Source organism: Ursus maritimus, unplaced genomic scaffold (genome assembly GCF_017311325.1).
Source record: "Ursus maritimus isolate PB19 unplaced genomic scaffold, ASM1731132v1 scaffold_11, whole genome shotgun sequence".
Taxonomy (NCBI): Eukaryota; Metazoa; Chordata; class Mammalia; order Carnivora; family Ursidae; genus Ursus; species Ursus maritimus.
Window position 1 is genome coordinate 39,800,136 of NW_024423453.1, and position 17,337 is coordinate 39,817,472.

General features: G+C 40.4%; 1 protein-coding gene across 4 annotated transcripts in view; it reads right to left on the reverse strand.

Moving 5' to 3' along the window:
- SH3D19 (SH3 domain containing 19) overlaps positions 1–17,337 on the reverse strand; it is a 170,335-nt gene that overhangs the window by 19,477 nt on the left and 133,521 nt on the right. For 3 of the 4 annotated variants that reach the window (XM_040626353.1, XM_040626354.1, XM_040626352.1), the window contains 6 exons: positions 13,919–14,026; positions 9,790–9,902; positions 4,855–4,916; positions 3,199–3,463; positions 929–997; positions 605–745 (listed from right to left, as the gene is read on the reverse strand). In XM_040626353.1, the coding sequence (XP_040482287.1) occupies positions 605–745; positions 929–997; positions 3,199–3,463; positions 4,855–4,916; positions 9,790–9,902; positions 13,919–14,026 (758 nt within the window). The remainder of the gene's footprint in view (positions 1–604; positions 746–928; positions 998–3,198; positions 3,464–4,854; positions 4,917–9,789; positions 9,903–13,918; positions 14,027–17,337) is intronic. The other variant, XM_040626355.1, reaches the window with a different exon arrangement.

Sequence of the window (17,337 nt, forward strand, 5' to 3'; positions counted from 1 at the left end):
TTACAAAGACACCTCTATAAACCATGCAGCGCTATTTCTCCTGCTGAACACACGACCTTTGACAACCACTGCCTTCTCCCAGGCTCCACAAGAGGCCTACACTTGGACTTGGGGTTGTTGGGTTACATTTCATTGCATTATCTTGAGCTATGATCAGAGAAATGAGGTTTATGCTAAGCTTAAATTTTAAAGGGAAGTGCTTCTTAATGTCAGACTCAGCATTTAAAGGGCCCCCTTAAAAATAATTATCCATTCTGGTAGAAAACTAATCTCTGGCACTTTGGTAAACATGTTTACATTATTTCAAAAATAAACAGCTCTCACGGTTGAAAATTAACGACTGAGTGCTGCGCTTGCTGCACGTCAGCATGAGACGAAGAAGGCGCAACACATGGTAGTCATTCTGTGCAGCAAAGTGATTAGCGTGGCGCTGGCAAGTCTTTCAGAAGTAATTTATCCTTAAAATGAAATAAAACGCTACCGTAATTTCTACTCTGGTTAAAATAAACGTGCTCATAAAAACCGGAGGATGAGACATAATTAATAGTTCTATGAAATGTGCTGCCACGTGTCGAAGGAGAGCTGTACACTATTAATTCCTTACGTCTGGTCTGCTTCTAAGATGCTCATCAAGTGGGGTGATAATCTTTATCTGAGACAGGTGAACTCTGCCAGTATCTTCTCCCTTCTGGCATTCCAAGTAATTACTCTCGGCCTGCTTCAGCATCACAAGTACGTCCCCACGCTGTAAGGCACAATACCACACTCTGAGGCAATTATTATTTAATAAAACATTATTACTTTTTTCGCATTTTAATCTTTGGAGCCTAAAGCATTTAATAATGTGTAAAGCAGTAATAGAGGCCAGTGGTTTTTTTTTTTTTTTTTTTTTTTTACATTAGTCAGTAAAGAAAGAGCTCTACTTTACCTTACAGGAGAGTTCTCCAGGGTTCTGGGAGACAATGTCTTCATTGGCAATTCCGTGAGGCACAGACAGCTTAAACACAAACCCATAAAAGGATTATTCGCAATCAAATAACCTCCTCTAAGCTGTTGATTAAATGTAGCGATTTCGCATGTATGCCTAAAGCACAACTTCCCTAGCAGTTCGACTCTGCTTGGCTTCCTCAAGCTCTCCATCTGGTGGGGCCTGCCATTTCTCATGAGTCCTCACAGTCCTTGTGAGCCCACAGGACGATGGCTTTAACCACCACACCCTGGAAGTTCTGTTCCGTAGGACAAGGCCCACCAAGTCTCCTGAGCATCTGGATCAATGCTCAGCACCCGACCTCACAGTCTGTCGGGACAGGTCTTTCATACAGGGTCCTCAATGGCCGTCTTCTGAAGGCTGATGGGGCACTGGAGCCTCCTCTGTAGTGCTTCACCCACTGCTACCATTTGCCTTGAATCTCATTTTCTCCTAGTCTCTCTGGAACCAGGTGTCCAGTTAAACCTAGGTCACTGCCTGACCCCAGTCACCTCCTGGTCGACTCAGCTATCTGATCTTAGGGCAGCTCTTATGTCTGCACCCCACCCTGGCTAGAGGACTCTGTCCCCAGCCTTGGTAAATTCTGGCTGATGAGTGCAGGTCAGAGGGCCCGTAAAATATAAAAAGTATACCCAGGAAATGTGAGCACACAGGCTTACTTCCATCAAGTAAAGGGAGGCTGCCTGAGCCCTTTGCTCACTCAGGAGCAAAGACTCAGAGTGCAAGGATGCGTGGCCCTGGAAGGCTGGGTTGGGTGCTACTGATTCCCAGGCTCTCAAAGTAACAAGATTCCTGACTAGCAATTTAATGAAAGGATGGCCATGGAAAAAATGATATATTTGAATAATTATTTCATAACGAGACTTACTACTCTAACAGACTATTATTTTGAATTTTTTAATTTGAGCTATCCAAAGGTTTTATTGACATTATACAGCTATGCTAAGAACCATACGCAAAATACGGCTCTTCCTGAATGAGACTTTTAGCATGGAATGTCCAAAGCAAGTAGAGACTTTACAGCTAGTAACACTACTCTTATAGTACGGCTTAATGGCTGAGAGCATGGGCTCAGAGCCAGCTGACCCATGTTCGAATCTCAGCTCTACCATTCAGGCTTTGTGACCCTGAACAAATGCCTTAACCTTCCTGTGTCTTATTTTCCTCATTTGTATAATAGAGATCATTAACAGTATTTACTTCACAGGGTTGGTGTGAGGAATAAATGTTATTTAATACACATAAAGCATTTTGAACAGTATCTAGCTCATAGTAAGGACTCAATACATCAGCCACTGTTCTTATTATTTTAAAGTCAAAGAACACCCCTGGGTTTTAGCAGTTAGAATTTCATCAGCTTAAATGAAAATGAAAATGGGTATACTACCTCTTTCTTACCTGTCTATACCCTTCACTTAGGAGGATTAGAAACTAAGTGACTTAAGGTGGAAACAGTTTCCCCACACAGTTATGGAAATGTAGAACATCAAATTATTAATTGCTGTCCTTGTTAAAAGCCACTGTCATATAATTGTTTAAAAAGTGCAAACAGTTCTGTTCTCCTTATTTTCATTTGTTTTGCATTTTATCAGGCTAACCTGACCAAAGTAGAGACAGCACATTAGCTCTGTTTTCAAGTATGGGAAATGGACACATGTTTAAAGTCACATGATGAAGGAAAAAAAAAATTCAAAGAGAAAAAATTAATACCTCAACGATCTTGATTATTGATTAAAAACTTCTAACTGGTGACTATTAAATGGGCCGTGGTGATTAGGTTTACAAAAGGGGAAAGTGAGGGAAAAACCATCCATTCTAATGAGGCATTCCCTTCTACTGCACTTTAAATTTTAGTCTGCGGGCAAGGTAGCTGTAAGATACAAACTGTATCAAGTTACGAACTATAGTATCTGTCAGAGCTCCTCCCATCAGTGTAACCCACTGGGTCAGGTTTTTCAGTTTCTGTTTGGTCAAGCCAGACAGCAGGTTACAATCCCTGTCTGCCCTACTTCCACTTCCTATACTTCTTCTAATAACGAAACCCTGCTTTAAAGACCTAGGTCTCACTCTGGCCTACTTATCCAAACCCTTCTTGGTGTCAAGGGTCAATTCCACATTTGTCTCATCATCTTTTTCTAAGGAATAACAGGTCTTTTATATACTTTAGGACAAACCGTTTGACCAGAGACATTTTTAAAAGCTCCATTTACCATGTATTTCCTGTAGAGAGGGTGTCCTGGTTTGGGTCGCGGGGGCAGCACCGGATCTTGAGTTTTAAAGACTTGACTCTTGGCTTTCGAGAGTCCAGATGCCAAGTTACTTTGCTTTTTCTGAAGATCCATGTCAGAAGAAGACCGATTAAAAGGCAGTTTTTTATTGGATGCTCTGGTTGCAGAAAGTTTGGGGGGAGGTGGTCTCTCGGGGGCTCCCTTGGGAGGAGGTTGGCGAGCTGGTGGAACTTTTCCATTTACAGGTCTGAAAGTCGACGTGGTAGTTGTGAGTCTGTGTTTGATCGGTATTAGGGTCCTGTTTTATTCTTACACACACACACACACACACACACACACACACACACACAGCTTTCTGCTGGTGTAACATAATTTACTAAAACATGCAGGGTATGCTATTTTTGAGCAAATGGCTGCTGCATTAAACACTATATTATTAGAGGAAATGCCATGATGCTCCAGCTTCCTCTTATCTTGCACGAGAGATTCATTGGTTTCAGACAAACAAGCATTTACTATCATGAGCTCTCTAAGGCCCCATTTACTCTGAAACACGCCATGACTACTTCAGGAGACTAAGCACTTTCTACCAAAGTCTCAGATGAGAAGCTAGTAAGAAGGTATCAGGTATATCTGATAGGGTCTTATACATAATTAGAAAAGGAACATCAGATTCCCCCAATATTCGTGTTATAGGAATTATTATTAAAACCTTAATTTAGATTAATATAAAGAAAGCTAGTTCTGAAAATGGGATAAGACAACTATTACTTTGAAAGCTGTCCCTCAATCCCTATGATAATTTCCAACATAGTATCATATTCCAATAGCATCACAGCTTTTTGTTCAAACAGCCCTGGAACTCAGGAGGGCAGGTAACCTCTGAGCTCACAAAACCTGTCTCCCTTTGGAGATACTTCCAAAATCCAGGCTGGTTTCTCGTAACAGGGAGTGTGTGTGCACGTGTGTGTGAATGTACACATTCCAGAAGTGGAGTTGCTTTAGGTTCAGAAAGGAGTCTTGTTCATTTAATTGAAGTAAAGTAATAAAGATCCATGTTTGTGTTCTGTGGGTTGTTGGACTGTGTTAAAAGGAAGAGCAGGGACTCCTACAACCTGCTGTGGGAAGCAGACTATGCTAGTTAGTGGTCTGGGTGAATTTGTGAGTTCATGCATCTCCAAAAGGTCTAAGACCAACAACGCTCAGTTCGGTTTTGTTTGTTTTTAAAGATTTTATTTATTTATTAGAGACAGAGAGAGAGAACATTGTGGGGGGAGAGGCAGAGGGAGAAGCAAGCTCCCTGCTGAGCAGTGAGCCTGACACAGGGTTCAATCCTAGGACCCCGAGATCATGACCTGAGCCAAAGGCAGACACTTAACCGAATAGCCACCCAGGCATCCCAACACTCAGTTTTGATGACAGAAAAGAGAGTCCAGTCTCTGAATCATTAGTTTTTCTCTAATTTACCCTTTTTAAAAAAAGAAAAAAAAGCTTATTTATTAATTTTTTTTAGTAATGTCTGCACCCAATGTGGGGCTCGAACTCACGACCCCGAGATCAAAGTCACATGCTCTTCTGACTGAGGAGCCAGGCAGCCCTTTTATTTACTTTTTATAAAGTTTCCTACACTTCACTTACCTTGGTGGCAACCTTGGGGGTCCTCGCACGGAACCTCCTGTGTGACCCGTGTGGTCAGAGTCCTACAATTATCAGAGAATGCTTGAGTTAAGGTTAATCTGAAACAGGAGCTTGTCAAAAGGAATTGTGGACAGCTTTCTGGCTAGATCTCTAAGGGGAAATGTAGCCGAGTTACAGAGAGCAGCTTCGGAGTTTTTAGTCTCAATCAAGAGTAACTCATTACTTGCTCCAGTGAAAGCAGGAGACCGGGGGTCTGCTGGTGTGGACCGCAGCCCAAACGACTGTACTGCATGGTTATGCAGCCAGCAGGCTCACAAGGTACGAAGGATGCTGCTGAGATCATGATGTTTAAATCACATATGGTAGCAATTTAAGCAGACACTGTGGGGAATTAAAAAAATATATGGCCTTTATTTATCCCATGACAACACATAAGATATGCACTGCTCCTCGGTTTAAACATATAATAAGTGAGGTGGTGATTAGTTTGTTTTGCTTCGAACAGGCAGCTCTCTCATCACTGGGTGGTTTATACTTTGAGCGGTGGCTCTTGAACCAGGAGGAGGTAAAACATAAAAGAAGCTTAAGGGATGATCTGAAAAGATGGTATGTGAAGAGGAATAGAAAAGGCCCAGGAAAGCAGAAAGGGTAAAGGGGGATAACTCGAAAAAGAAAAGACAGGCAGAGCAGGAATGTATGAGCCTAAGAGCAGAGGGGGAAAATTCGAAGTGTGGAGAACAACAGGAAGATTCCTTTAGGGGAAAGCAATCGAACTGTGCTGTTTTAACAGGTTCCTCAAGCATGGTGTAGCCCAAGGATTAGGAAATGAGTACAATACATGGGAAATGCTAGCCCTTTAAACGCACACTGCCTTTTTTTTTTTTTTAAGGGAGACTGAACTGTTGCTTGGGGTTCTTTGGGCTAATTTAGACTGTTTTCCTCCTTTTCACCTTATAAATGAGTTAAAACTCACTTCCACGGTGCTTTAATTCAAACTGAATATTAACTTTTCCTTAAGTACCAAATGATTAATTGCCAATAACTGCGATCATTTAAGTATGTTTCAAAATTCCATTTTTAAAAACAAATTAAGCTTGCCCTTAAAACTTGGTTTCACTAATGAGTTCAGTTAATGTAGCGAGGCAAGTCACCAGCGCATAAACCCTGTAATATTCCATAGTCTAATTCATGCCTTATAAATACACTGCTGCCCATACTCCCCCCACTGACAAATACTGCTATGATGTTGAAAAACTCCCATCTTTGGCCATTTTTAAGATTAACAAACAAACAAAAACAATCTAGTAGATACGCAGGAACTCTTACTGGTTTTCTCAAAATTACAGTTGTTAGATAACAATGAAGGGAAGGGCAAATTAAAAAATATAGATGTAGAAATTTGACAAAGTTATAGGTGATGTAGTTTAACAACTACACACCATATAATCCTAATCTTGCATCAAATACTAGCTGTAGTTTTCTCAGTAGTGTTATTTTTATGGAGGATCTTAAGTATCTTTTTAGTTTCTCAGGTTTTCTAAATGAGAAAATTTTAAATCAGGAAAAAAAAGGCGGGGGGGACGTCAGGCATGCAGTGAAGGCACTGCTGCGTCCTGCACAAGTAAATACTCAGAAGAGGGGACTGGCTCCTGCAAGGGCCACCGTCCTCATGTTTGCTTAAGTCTAGCTTTGTGTCCGGGTTCCGACAACAGTCTTTGGAAGATTACTGATTAGAGATTTCCTCCTCTTCAATATTCCACACCTAACTAGAGCCTCTCTGCATCTGCTTGTTGCAGTTTTTCTGGAGCTCCGACATCTCTGAACTTTGGCTTTGATGTGTCTGGATAAGCACTCTAGTTCCTGGCAAAGCCGCTCTTTCTGCTCGTACTGCCCCTGCAGATGCCATCTTTTTTGTTCATCTGCTTCGGAATGGCTTCTTACATTCTAACCTCAAAATGATTCCCCTGTTTGCTGCTGAATTTCTAAAGACAGGAGGTACTCTTGTCTGCTGAATTACTGAGCAGCTTTCATAGATGTTCCTTCTCTTCCTTCTCCAGGAACGGCGGCCACCTCTTCGGCCCTGGATTCACTGGCCAGTCTGCACTACCGCCTGGGTTCCTTACGCACACCAGGTGGCGTCTCCTGACTTTCCTCCTGCACTGGCTGGTGGCCTCCTTGGGGGAAGGTCTGGAAGCCCTGAGTTCCCACCGTGAGAACAGGGTACAGAGATGCATCTGTTCCTGCTCCTGGGGCTCCTAATATTCCTTACCCTAGAATCCCTTGTGAGATTTTGTAACACAGTCATCTTTTCCTAGGATGGAAAGCTCCCTGGCTCTCAGGGCAGGAGAAATAGTAGAGAGGTTTTTTTGGTCCTGTGCCTCATCAGAAGACACATTTGGCAACGACCAGGCCTCTCCTCATAGGTAATGACACTGCTGAAATAATCACTCTAGAGACCCTCCCCGACACCTGAAGGCTTTATGGTCTCTGGTCTAATATTCATTCAGTAATTGTAATTCTCAAACAAAAGGAATTTCTCAGGCATAGATTTGACTTCCTGGCCCTGGAAATCTATATGGTGACTTTAGCCAACTCGTTCCACTTGTGGTCTGTTTCTTATCTCTTCTTGCTTTCGGACCCAGTATGACAACACAGAATGCTTTGGCCCTCCTACGTAAACAGTGCAGGACAGGATTTTCCTGTTCATGTGAGGTACAATTATGATTACAGTACTTCTCCAGATGGTTTAGTTTATTCTAACTTCCTTTTGTTGTTTTTCTAAAATGTGGGAGTTGCTTTGTGATCTGCTTAACACCAAATACAATACTACCTAATACTTTAATAGAGCTTTATGGTTTACAAAAGCCCACGACATACCTCATGAAGGATATATATGCCTGCCCATCATCCCCTCACTCTCCTTTACAACCGTTTAGAGCAGAAGCCAGTAACCTTCTCAAGTAAATTTTCCTCCATGGAAATCTGGGATTTTCTATTCAACAACAGTATTGTAGGGACCCTATCATCCCCTTTTGGGCTTTCTTGGCCCAGTTTTAATAAAAATTTATTACCAAGTACTTTGAAAATGCAAATGATCACTAAATTTTAGTTCAGCCTACAGGAAAATCTCATTAACTTGATATTGGCTAATTCAATTTAATGTCTCCTTCAAAGAAATATCTTTTCACTAGATGATTAGATGGGTTTGCGTGTATAATAAGCATAGTTAATGCACAGTGTAAAACAATGATGAAATTTGAACTGAAAATTTGGTTCAAAGACATTAAGAATTTGTTCCTTAAAATTTTTTCATTTTGTTCTTTAATTTTTATTTTTTATTGAATAATTAACATATAATATTGTATTAGTTTCAGGTGTACAACATAGTGATTTGATATTTATATACATTATAAAACAGGCACTACAGTAAGTCTAGTTCCCATCTGTCACCATACAAAATTGTAACAGTATTACTGACCATATATTCCCTATGCTGCATATTACACCCCCACAAGTTATTTATTTTATAACTGGGAGACTGTACCTCCTATACCTCCTCGCCTATTTCACTCATTGCCCCCCCTCCCCCCGCCCGGGCAACCATCAGTTTGTCCTCTGTATCTATGAGTCTGTTCCTATTTTGTTGTTTTGGTTTTTAGATCCCACATATAAGTGAAGTCATGTAGTAATTGTCTTTCTCTGCCTGACTTATTTCACTTAGCTTAATACCTTCTAGGTTCATCCATGTTGTCACAAATGGAAAGATTTCATCTTTTTTTGTGGTTGAGTGATATTTCATCGTACATATATAGAACATCTTCCTTACCCATTAATCTACTGATGGACACTTAGGTTGCTTCCCTATCTTGGCTACTGGAAACAATGCTGTGCTGAACACAGGGGTGCATATGTCTTTCTGAATTAGTGTCTTCATTTTTTTTTTTTTAGATAAGTACCTAGAAGTGAAATTGCTGGATCATATGGTAGTTCTGTTTTTAATTTTTTGGGGAACCTCCACACCGTTTTCCACAGTGGCTGCACAAGTTTACATTCCCAGCAATAGCACAAGAGGGTTACCTTTTCCCCACATCCTTGCCAACACTTGTTAAGAACTGGTCTCTTTTTAAACAAATCTTAAAAGATTATCTAGCATATGGGAATTACAAACAGTATGGGGAAATGGCATTGAGGTTGGAAAAAATATATATATACACATATTTAAAACTTGCTGACTACCACTGTTAACAAGTACATGGTGAAGTACTATTTATTTAAGAAATAACTTCTCCTTTAATTTCAGATTAACAAATTCTTAGGGTAATTATCTTAAAATTATGATGTCCCTAGTTGGATATTTTAAATAAAAACTGATAACTAGACTATTTCCACAAATATTAAAGATTTTTTTTAAAGGATGATTCCCAGATCCATTTTTTTTAAAAGATTTTATTTATTCATTTGACAGAGATAGAGACAGCCAGCGAGAGAGGGAACACAAGCAGGGGGAGTGGGAGAGGAAGAAGCAGGCTCCCAGGAGAGGAGCCTGATGTGGGGCTCGATCCCAGAACGCTGGGATCACGCCCTGAGCCGAAGGCAGACGCTTAACGACTGAGCCACCCAGGCGCCCCACAAATATTAAAGATTTTTAGAGATTTTCAATAACTTCCTCATCATTAGTGCCATTTAAAAGATAATGTCATTATGTTAGTATAGGACAAATTATTTTATGATGAAGTACAATGAATTGGCCTAATTCTTTTGTTCTACAGGAATTTTAAAAATATTGAACATCACATTAAGTATATGGGGCTTAAAACCAGTTTGCAACAGAAGTCTTTATGTGACCAGTAGTAAAATAATTCAGACGTCAGCTGAGTATTTAAAATTAGCTCATAGCTTGGTCTTCTAGCTAAGACAATTTTAAGGACCACTTACCAAGTTCCTAGTTCTGTCAACAATACTGAGTTTTCCAGATACCATACTGTAAGTGTTTCCAATAGGTTTTTCAGTAGGGAGAGGAGGTGGGCTTTGTGGATCCTCATGTAAACCTGGAAAAAAACAGAAGTAATTCATCAATAATTTCTGGCCTTGGGGATTCTGAAGGATGGAATGATTGCAGGTTGGTTCCTTAGGAAAATGGCTATCATAAAAGATCCGCACAAGGAACGGACAGCCAAGTAAATGAGAAAGAGCTAGGAAACCTCAGAAAACTGAGAGGTGAGTAGACGTCAGTTAGTTTTACTGAATGTTGTATAGAGTAAAAATAATACTAAATAATTATCATAGCAGCCAGCGTTTTTGAGAACCAGGCACTAAGTTAAGGCATTTTGTTGCTATACATTTCTCCAACCAAGGTCTACCTATGCGCTAGATCTGCACAGCTCACTAGCTAGTCGTCACGTGTGGTGACTTAAACTTAAATCTTACACAAAATTAAAAATTCAGTTCCTCGGCTGCACGAGCTACATTTCAAGTGCTCAGGAGCCACATATGGCTAGTGGTTACCATAATGGACAGCACCGTTACGGAACATTTCCATCTCTGCAGAAAGTCCTACTGGACAGCACTATGCTAGATAATAACTTACGCATTTTACAGATGGAGAAACCAACGCTGAGGAGAAAATACCTAAGCTATCCAAGGTCTTAATGCTAGTAACTGTCAGATCCGGGGTTTTGAACCCTGAAGCCTGTGCTCACTGTAATACGGCATGCTGCTTCCTACTAAGTCATGTATCCAGACTTCACCCACCCAAATAATTAAATGTGTTTTCTAATTCATTAGCTCCAGATTAATGGACTTAATTGCCTTCTTTTTAACAAACAATATCTTTATATCCAAACTACATCCTGAACTCAGTGATAGTATACTCCCCAACATATTTTAGATCAGATTTAATTAGTGACAGCTAATTACAATCTGTGTGCAAAAATACCTGGAGAGAGGATGGCTGTAACATACTAAAGGAGGTGAAAGCCACCTTTTACACAGATTTAGGCACTTAAAGGAGATTGGATTTTTTTTCATTCGTTCAAATGAACATTCTCTGCTCTCATCTCACATCAAACACCCATTAAACAAGAGGATGATTTGTCAGGTTCCTATTTTACCCACAGGCAGGAAAACACTCTCTAAAGGAGGAAAATACCCAGGCCAGTTACTAGGAAAACAATGATGTAGTGACAGGCAAGCATTCTTAGCAAGACGCAAGGCTTCTCTGGAAATGAAGACACACCGGAACATTTCAACTCAGTTGCCATCTTGAAGACTCTCACTCTGGTAGATTTCTTATTAAGGAAATGATGAATCACTTAGGATATTGTATTGATGTGACGAACAATTAAGGGTACAAAGTAGTAATAATATGAAAGTAGAGAGGAGATACCTTACTGGCAGGATGGGACATAGGGGTTATCAGGTATGAGTGTGTGGGGTAGGTGGAGATTTCCAATTTCAAATCATGTGGTCAGTGGAGGTCTCAATGAGAAAAATGCCATTTGAGTAAAGGCCCGAAGGAATGGTGAAGGAGGGAGCCATGCGCCTCTCTGGCAAAAGGACATCCTAGTCAGAAGAAACAAGCCCCGAGAAGAAAGAGCTGACAGGCTCACAGAAGACCAAGGAGTGTTGCACCACAAAGCTGTTCCTTTCTTCGCCTGACCATTCCAAGTTCTTCCAAAAACAAGGAACTTTTTTTCCCTCCACAGCACATATGAATTGCTTAATAACTGCAATAGTACAGTGCTGGGGAACTGGTTTTTATATAAATAGAGATAATGCTCTAGAAACTGGTACTTCAGTTCTTTCATAGACAGCAGTTAGAATCCAACTTTCTAACAGTTCCTGGAACTTTGTCAGAATAATAAATAAAGGTGCTTCCTCAATATGTCCTTACAGGACTATTAATCCAATTTATAAGTATGCAGACAAGAATAAACATAGCAGGCCTGAGACTGCTTATCCTTAGAAAGGCCTGCTTCTAGGGTTGGTCCTGGCTGGCATCTGGGAACCCGGGACTTGGGGAAGGTTCCCACCATCCCCAGAACTGCTAAAACGGAAGAATAGGGTTTATGCTGAATACCTGCTTTCCTTCTGGGAATATGGAATTATGGAATGTGCCAAAATTCCTAGAGGTGCCTACATGACCAACCTCTAATAAAAACCCTGGGTACTGAGTGTCTAATGAGCTTCCTTGGTTGACAACATTTCACCTGTGTTGTCACAACTGGTTCCTGAGGGAGTTAAATATAGCCTTTGGGATTCCCCTGGGAGAGAACACCTAGAAGCCTGTGCCAGGTTTCCTCCAGACTTTGCCCGATGCACTGTTTCCCACTGCTGATGCTGTTTTGTATACTTTTGCTGTAATAAATCACAGCGGTGAACATAACTAAATGCTAAGTCTTGCGAGTCCTTCTAGGGATCATCAAAGCCGGGGGTCTTAGGGACCCTGATACAACTGGAGAATAAATCTAAACGTAAAAATTGTATTACTTAAAATCTACATGAGCTTCAGGCAATATTTATTATCATCATATTTCACTATGCCTGTTAAAATCCAGAATACATTTTAACAAGGTAACAGCAAGCAGGCAAACAACCCAATGAACTATCATCTGGGATACTTACATAGCCCACTGATTTGTGGGCTATATAATGCTGTCAAAAGAAATATACCACCAGTTCTTTAATCTACCATATAACCTCCTAAGAAGCGAGAACCCACCAGAATTTGGTACCCTTGACATTTTCTCCTCCTCATTCTTCATAGTAACTCAGTTTAATCTTCTATGTGGCTTGGAGCCATCAATTAATAACAAAACACTCGAAAGACCAAAACCAGTATGATCCTGCTGGATAGTTTTTTATAGAAAAACCAAACCCCTGAACTAAAGGGGTTTCATGGCATTCCAGGGTATGCCTGCGAAACACCCTGGCGATGCTACAGACAGGTGAAGGGCTGGGACACTTGATCTGCTACTAGGAGGACCGGAGTGGCAACATCTCCTGTTAGATAAAGGCAAGGAGGCATCTGGACTATGCAAAGGCACTGGATGAAATGAAGTGACAGCAGAAGCTGATGGCAAAGGCCGTGTCATCACTCCGAGCAATGCCACGAACTGCTCTGGAACCCACTGTACAAGCACGTGTGTGCACACGTACACACACTTTTATACCTTTTAATCATCTCCAGGGTCTAAAATAAACAGGCCTGGCCTGCTTGGCTTCTGTCTTACAGTATTATCAATTTCTTTGCAGCCCTTATAAAAAGCTCAGATGAAATTTCATTTATTGTACCATTAAAAAAAATCAAGTAAGGAATTAATATCAAAATGGAGTGTTACACTAATTTTAAAAATTTTTATAATTATGTTTTTATAATTCTTGGTTACTGCTCTTCACATAATTCATACATATACTTAGATTATGCTCTATCCAGACACACACATACACCTTTATTTGCTATCAGTTTCAATTAGAGTTGATATCTCAACAACATGGCGGTTAGAGGTGCTGACACCCCGGCACAGCCGAAAATCCACATGTAACTTCTGACTCTCCCAAAACTTAACTATTAATACCCTACTGATACCATAAATAGTTGATGAACACAGACTTTGTACGTTATATATATTACATACCGTATTCTTACAATACCATAAGCTAAAGAAAACATTATTAAGAAAATACATTTCTAGTACCGTACTTTAAAAAATCTGCATATAAATGGACCCACACAATTCATGCCTGTGTTGTTCAAGGGTCAACTGTACTTTCCCACTATCTTTACCCGAGGCACTAACAGGAGACTACAATTGTTCTAAGTTTCAGTCTCCCTTTATTCTCTCTGCCTAGAGACAACGGTATAGACAAATGAAATCCATATTTACTGTACCAATTGTCTGAAGAACTGTGAAAAAAAAAAGAACTTGTTTTTAAATGTCCTCTGACTATAAATAATAATAAATGGCCGATTACACATAATTTCAAAAGCAGACATTGACAAATTAGTATATATTTCTCCCAGGCTCTTGGGAGAAGCAAAGAAAGAAGGCCGATTAGTGCTTACATTTTCCTGGTTTGGCTGGAATTCGAATCACAGTGGGCTTCCTGGTGGGTGCTGGTTGAACTGCTCGTTCTTTTGTTGGTTCTGTTTTTATGGGGAGCTGAAAGGGATCTAATGAAAAACACAGTTTATTTTGCATGTTTTAGTTAACACGGACTCAAACAAAAAACCTCATTCATAATTAAAGAGCCATATTTTCATGCCCCAGGGAAAACTATTCATGGATAAACAAAATCTCAGTTCACAAAGACACAAACAAAGTCGGAGCTCATGAAAGGAAATAACTTGGTGCTCTGTAAATAATTCATGTGGCTTTTCTTCCTCTCTGATGAGAGATATCCAGGACAATCTTGAATTATGTAGAAGCTATCTTTCACTGGAGTACAATCATTTCATAAGTGTCGCCTGAAAATGAGGGGCAATTGAAACGAGGAGCCAATTTCCCTCCTATTGTGAGGCCTCCCAGATCCCCTAGGAAAGAAGGTCTTTTCTCCCCTACACTCCTGTACCTGGCTCGGAAACGGACGCACAAGGTTCACTAAGGGCCCTCATCCTACCCAGCATCGTGCCTGGCACAGGGCAGGTGCCCAGCAGAGCGCCAGTCGTTTAGTAAAGCCACACTTCAGTTAACATGAAAATGCAAAGTGTTTTATCCTGGAAATAAAATAAGACATCTTCCTTCAAATATTTAATCTGGGAAAAGGGCACAGGGCTTGGCATTTCTGCATCTTAACTGATTCATTTAAAACTGACAATATATGCTCAGAGTAAGTATTTTAAACAAAGACATAATTACCCAATTTTTTTCTTTCTTTTTTTTTTACTGAAAGAAACAGTCTTTTTTTTTTTTTCTTTAATGCAAATATTCTTTTCAGTACTTTGGGAAAATGACCATACAATTTTTTAAAGCTGAGTAATCTAAAAATAGATTAGCAAACATAAAATAAATGCTGTATAAAGGATACTCTCTGTAGTACACAGGCTCTCCTGAGATTTCCTTCACCTAATTCTACAAGAGGCAGAATGAGTATATGCTGAAATTCTGCACCTGTTGTACAGCTCTTAATTATAGGGAGATACTCCCTGTAAGAACAATGTACAGCATAGCTCCTGTGACGAACAGCACTCATATTCTGCCGATTATGAGCCGTAGTTCAATAAGCATCATGTGCTGACCGGCTATTTTTCAGGACACGCGAAGAGCTGACCTAAGGATAAGAAGGCTGTTCAGCCCTGATACCTGACCTTCCCTTCCCCCCAGCTCCCAGGCAACCCTGCCATCATACATGCCACCAAAGGCATTCTCACTCACTCACTCACGAGCCACTTGCTCTCTTATGTACGTCTACCATATGCCAGTAACAGTGGTAGGTGGGGTGATATGGTGGTAAAGTATGATCCCATTTTATTACCTACCACCTAGGAATGGCCCTCAGGTGGCGTACCAGGTAGAACAATTATTACCAGGCTATTGAGAAAACAAAATATATTAGATGACCCTTTTATGGAAACTTGTCTATTAGCTCACAAGTGAGGCAAGTCTTGTCTAAGTTCAGAAAACCAACTCAGGATTATCAAAACCAATATCAATCTTGAAGTAAAGGGTTTTGTAATAATATAGCTTTCTCCCACTGTAACCCACGTCCTCACAAAACACAGTTCCTTCTTTTAGATCTAACCAAATTTTTAAATCCTATATTTTGTTATAGCATTTTTTACTTCAAAAGTAGTATTTATTTTAAAAATGGGAAACATTAAAAAATCTATGCTGCAAAGTCTCCTGTAATCCCATCCCTCCAGTAATAATGAAAATCTGGTTTATCTGCCTATAGTTTTATAATATTACATGTATTATTATGTAGGTATTTTGATAAACAAGAAAAACAGGATTTTATATCTTGTCTTGTAATTTGCTTTTTCGCTCACTCAAAACTGACTGGCTGTCTGCTACAATCAAAAACTACTCTAGGTACTGGGACTACTTCAGCGATCCAAGCAAAGAACGCTGCTCTCACGGACTTACACTGCAGTGGGGAGATGGAGATACTAAAAAAGTTAAGTGTAACAGGAGGTGGTTCGTGTGGTGTATCACAGGAGAAGTACTACTGGGAAAGGAAAAAGCAGCGCATAGGGAGAGAGACTTCGGGTGTGGGCAGAACGGGAGCAGGCAGCAGCATAAAACAAGAGTGCAAGGGGTGAGGTAGGGGAGCTCTCGACTTTCCAACAACTGCATTTTACATATTCTACTAGTTCTTCCAACTTGAAAAATACGCCCCTGGTTTCTGGGAAGCAGCAGTGCCAATGGATAAAAAGGGGTATGTACACTTGTATTAAAGCCCATTCCTGCAATTATTACCTGAATGTGAACTCCCTGAAGGTTCATCTATTCTGAGTGATACTAGCTAAAGTGAAAGAATTTGAAGACCCTATGTAATCCTGGTATGCATTTTATTCAAACACAGAAACAGTTATCTTTCCTTTGTGTTTATCTTTCCTTTCTATTCATCTCTCCCTCTGCTCTGCCTCCTTGGCCCTTGTTGGACTGACTTCCAAGGACCCACCTTCCTTCCCCCCAGCTGCGGTAGACAATTGACTGTCCTCCCTCCCCTGTCTTGGTTGTCACACCCCATTCTTTCGGGGCTCTGTTTTCTGTTGGGAAAAGGACCAAAAATTCAAGAAAAGGATTAAGGCTGGTGACTGTTCACTGCGTTCTACCTTTCAAGTGGCATTTCTGCTTTAATAGCTGCTTCTGGTACCTATAATCTTTTGGTTATTAGTATAGGCTTTTAGTTAATGTCTTTTTGGGTGGGTGTGGAGAGGGAAGAAAATCTTGAGCATGGGATGACTTCAATTACTTCCCAACTCATATTATATTCTGAGCCAGAATACCACTTACACCCTCTCACATTCCAGGAGGGAGGGCATGAATAAGGCAGGCAGGGAAAGGAGAAAAGACACCAATCAATGTCTTGAGGGGCCAAGCACAGGGGTATCCAAATTATTCTTGGCCTCAAGACACCCACCCCAAATCCTGCACACTGTGCAGACCTCACCTATTACATGGAAGGGTCCAGTTATTATTTTTTAACCTAAAGGATTTAAATTGAAGTAGTATAGATACAATTTACATAACAAAGTTATTCAAAGTGTCCTAGTTTACCCACTCTCTCTTTCTTGGTCTTTATTTTTAATATCACTAGCTACTCTTTAATAATTGGTACTCAGATCATGTAAAATTATTCTACTACACATGTCTCTGGGGAAAAAAAATTTCTTTCTCAATACAGTGAAGCAAGGAAATCTTAGTGTTCTAGGATGGCGGGCTGTTTGGCAGGAGTGGGTCTGTTTAATGACCTGCCCCAGCTGTGCTCACTGAGTCAGTGAGCTCAGCATCTGCCTCTCTGTCTGCGTGCCGTCCAGGG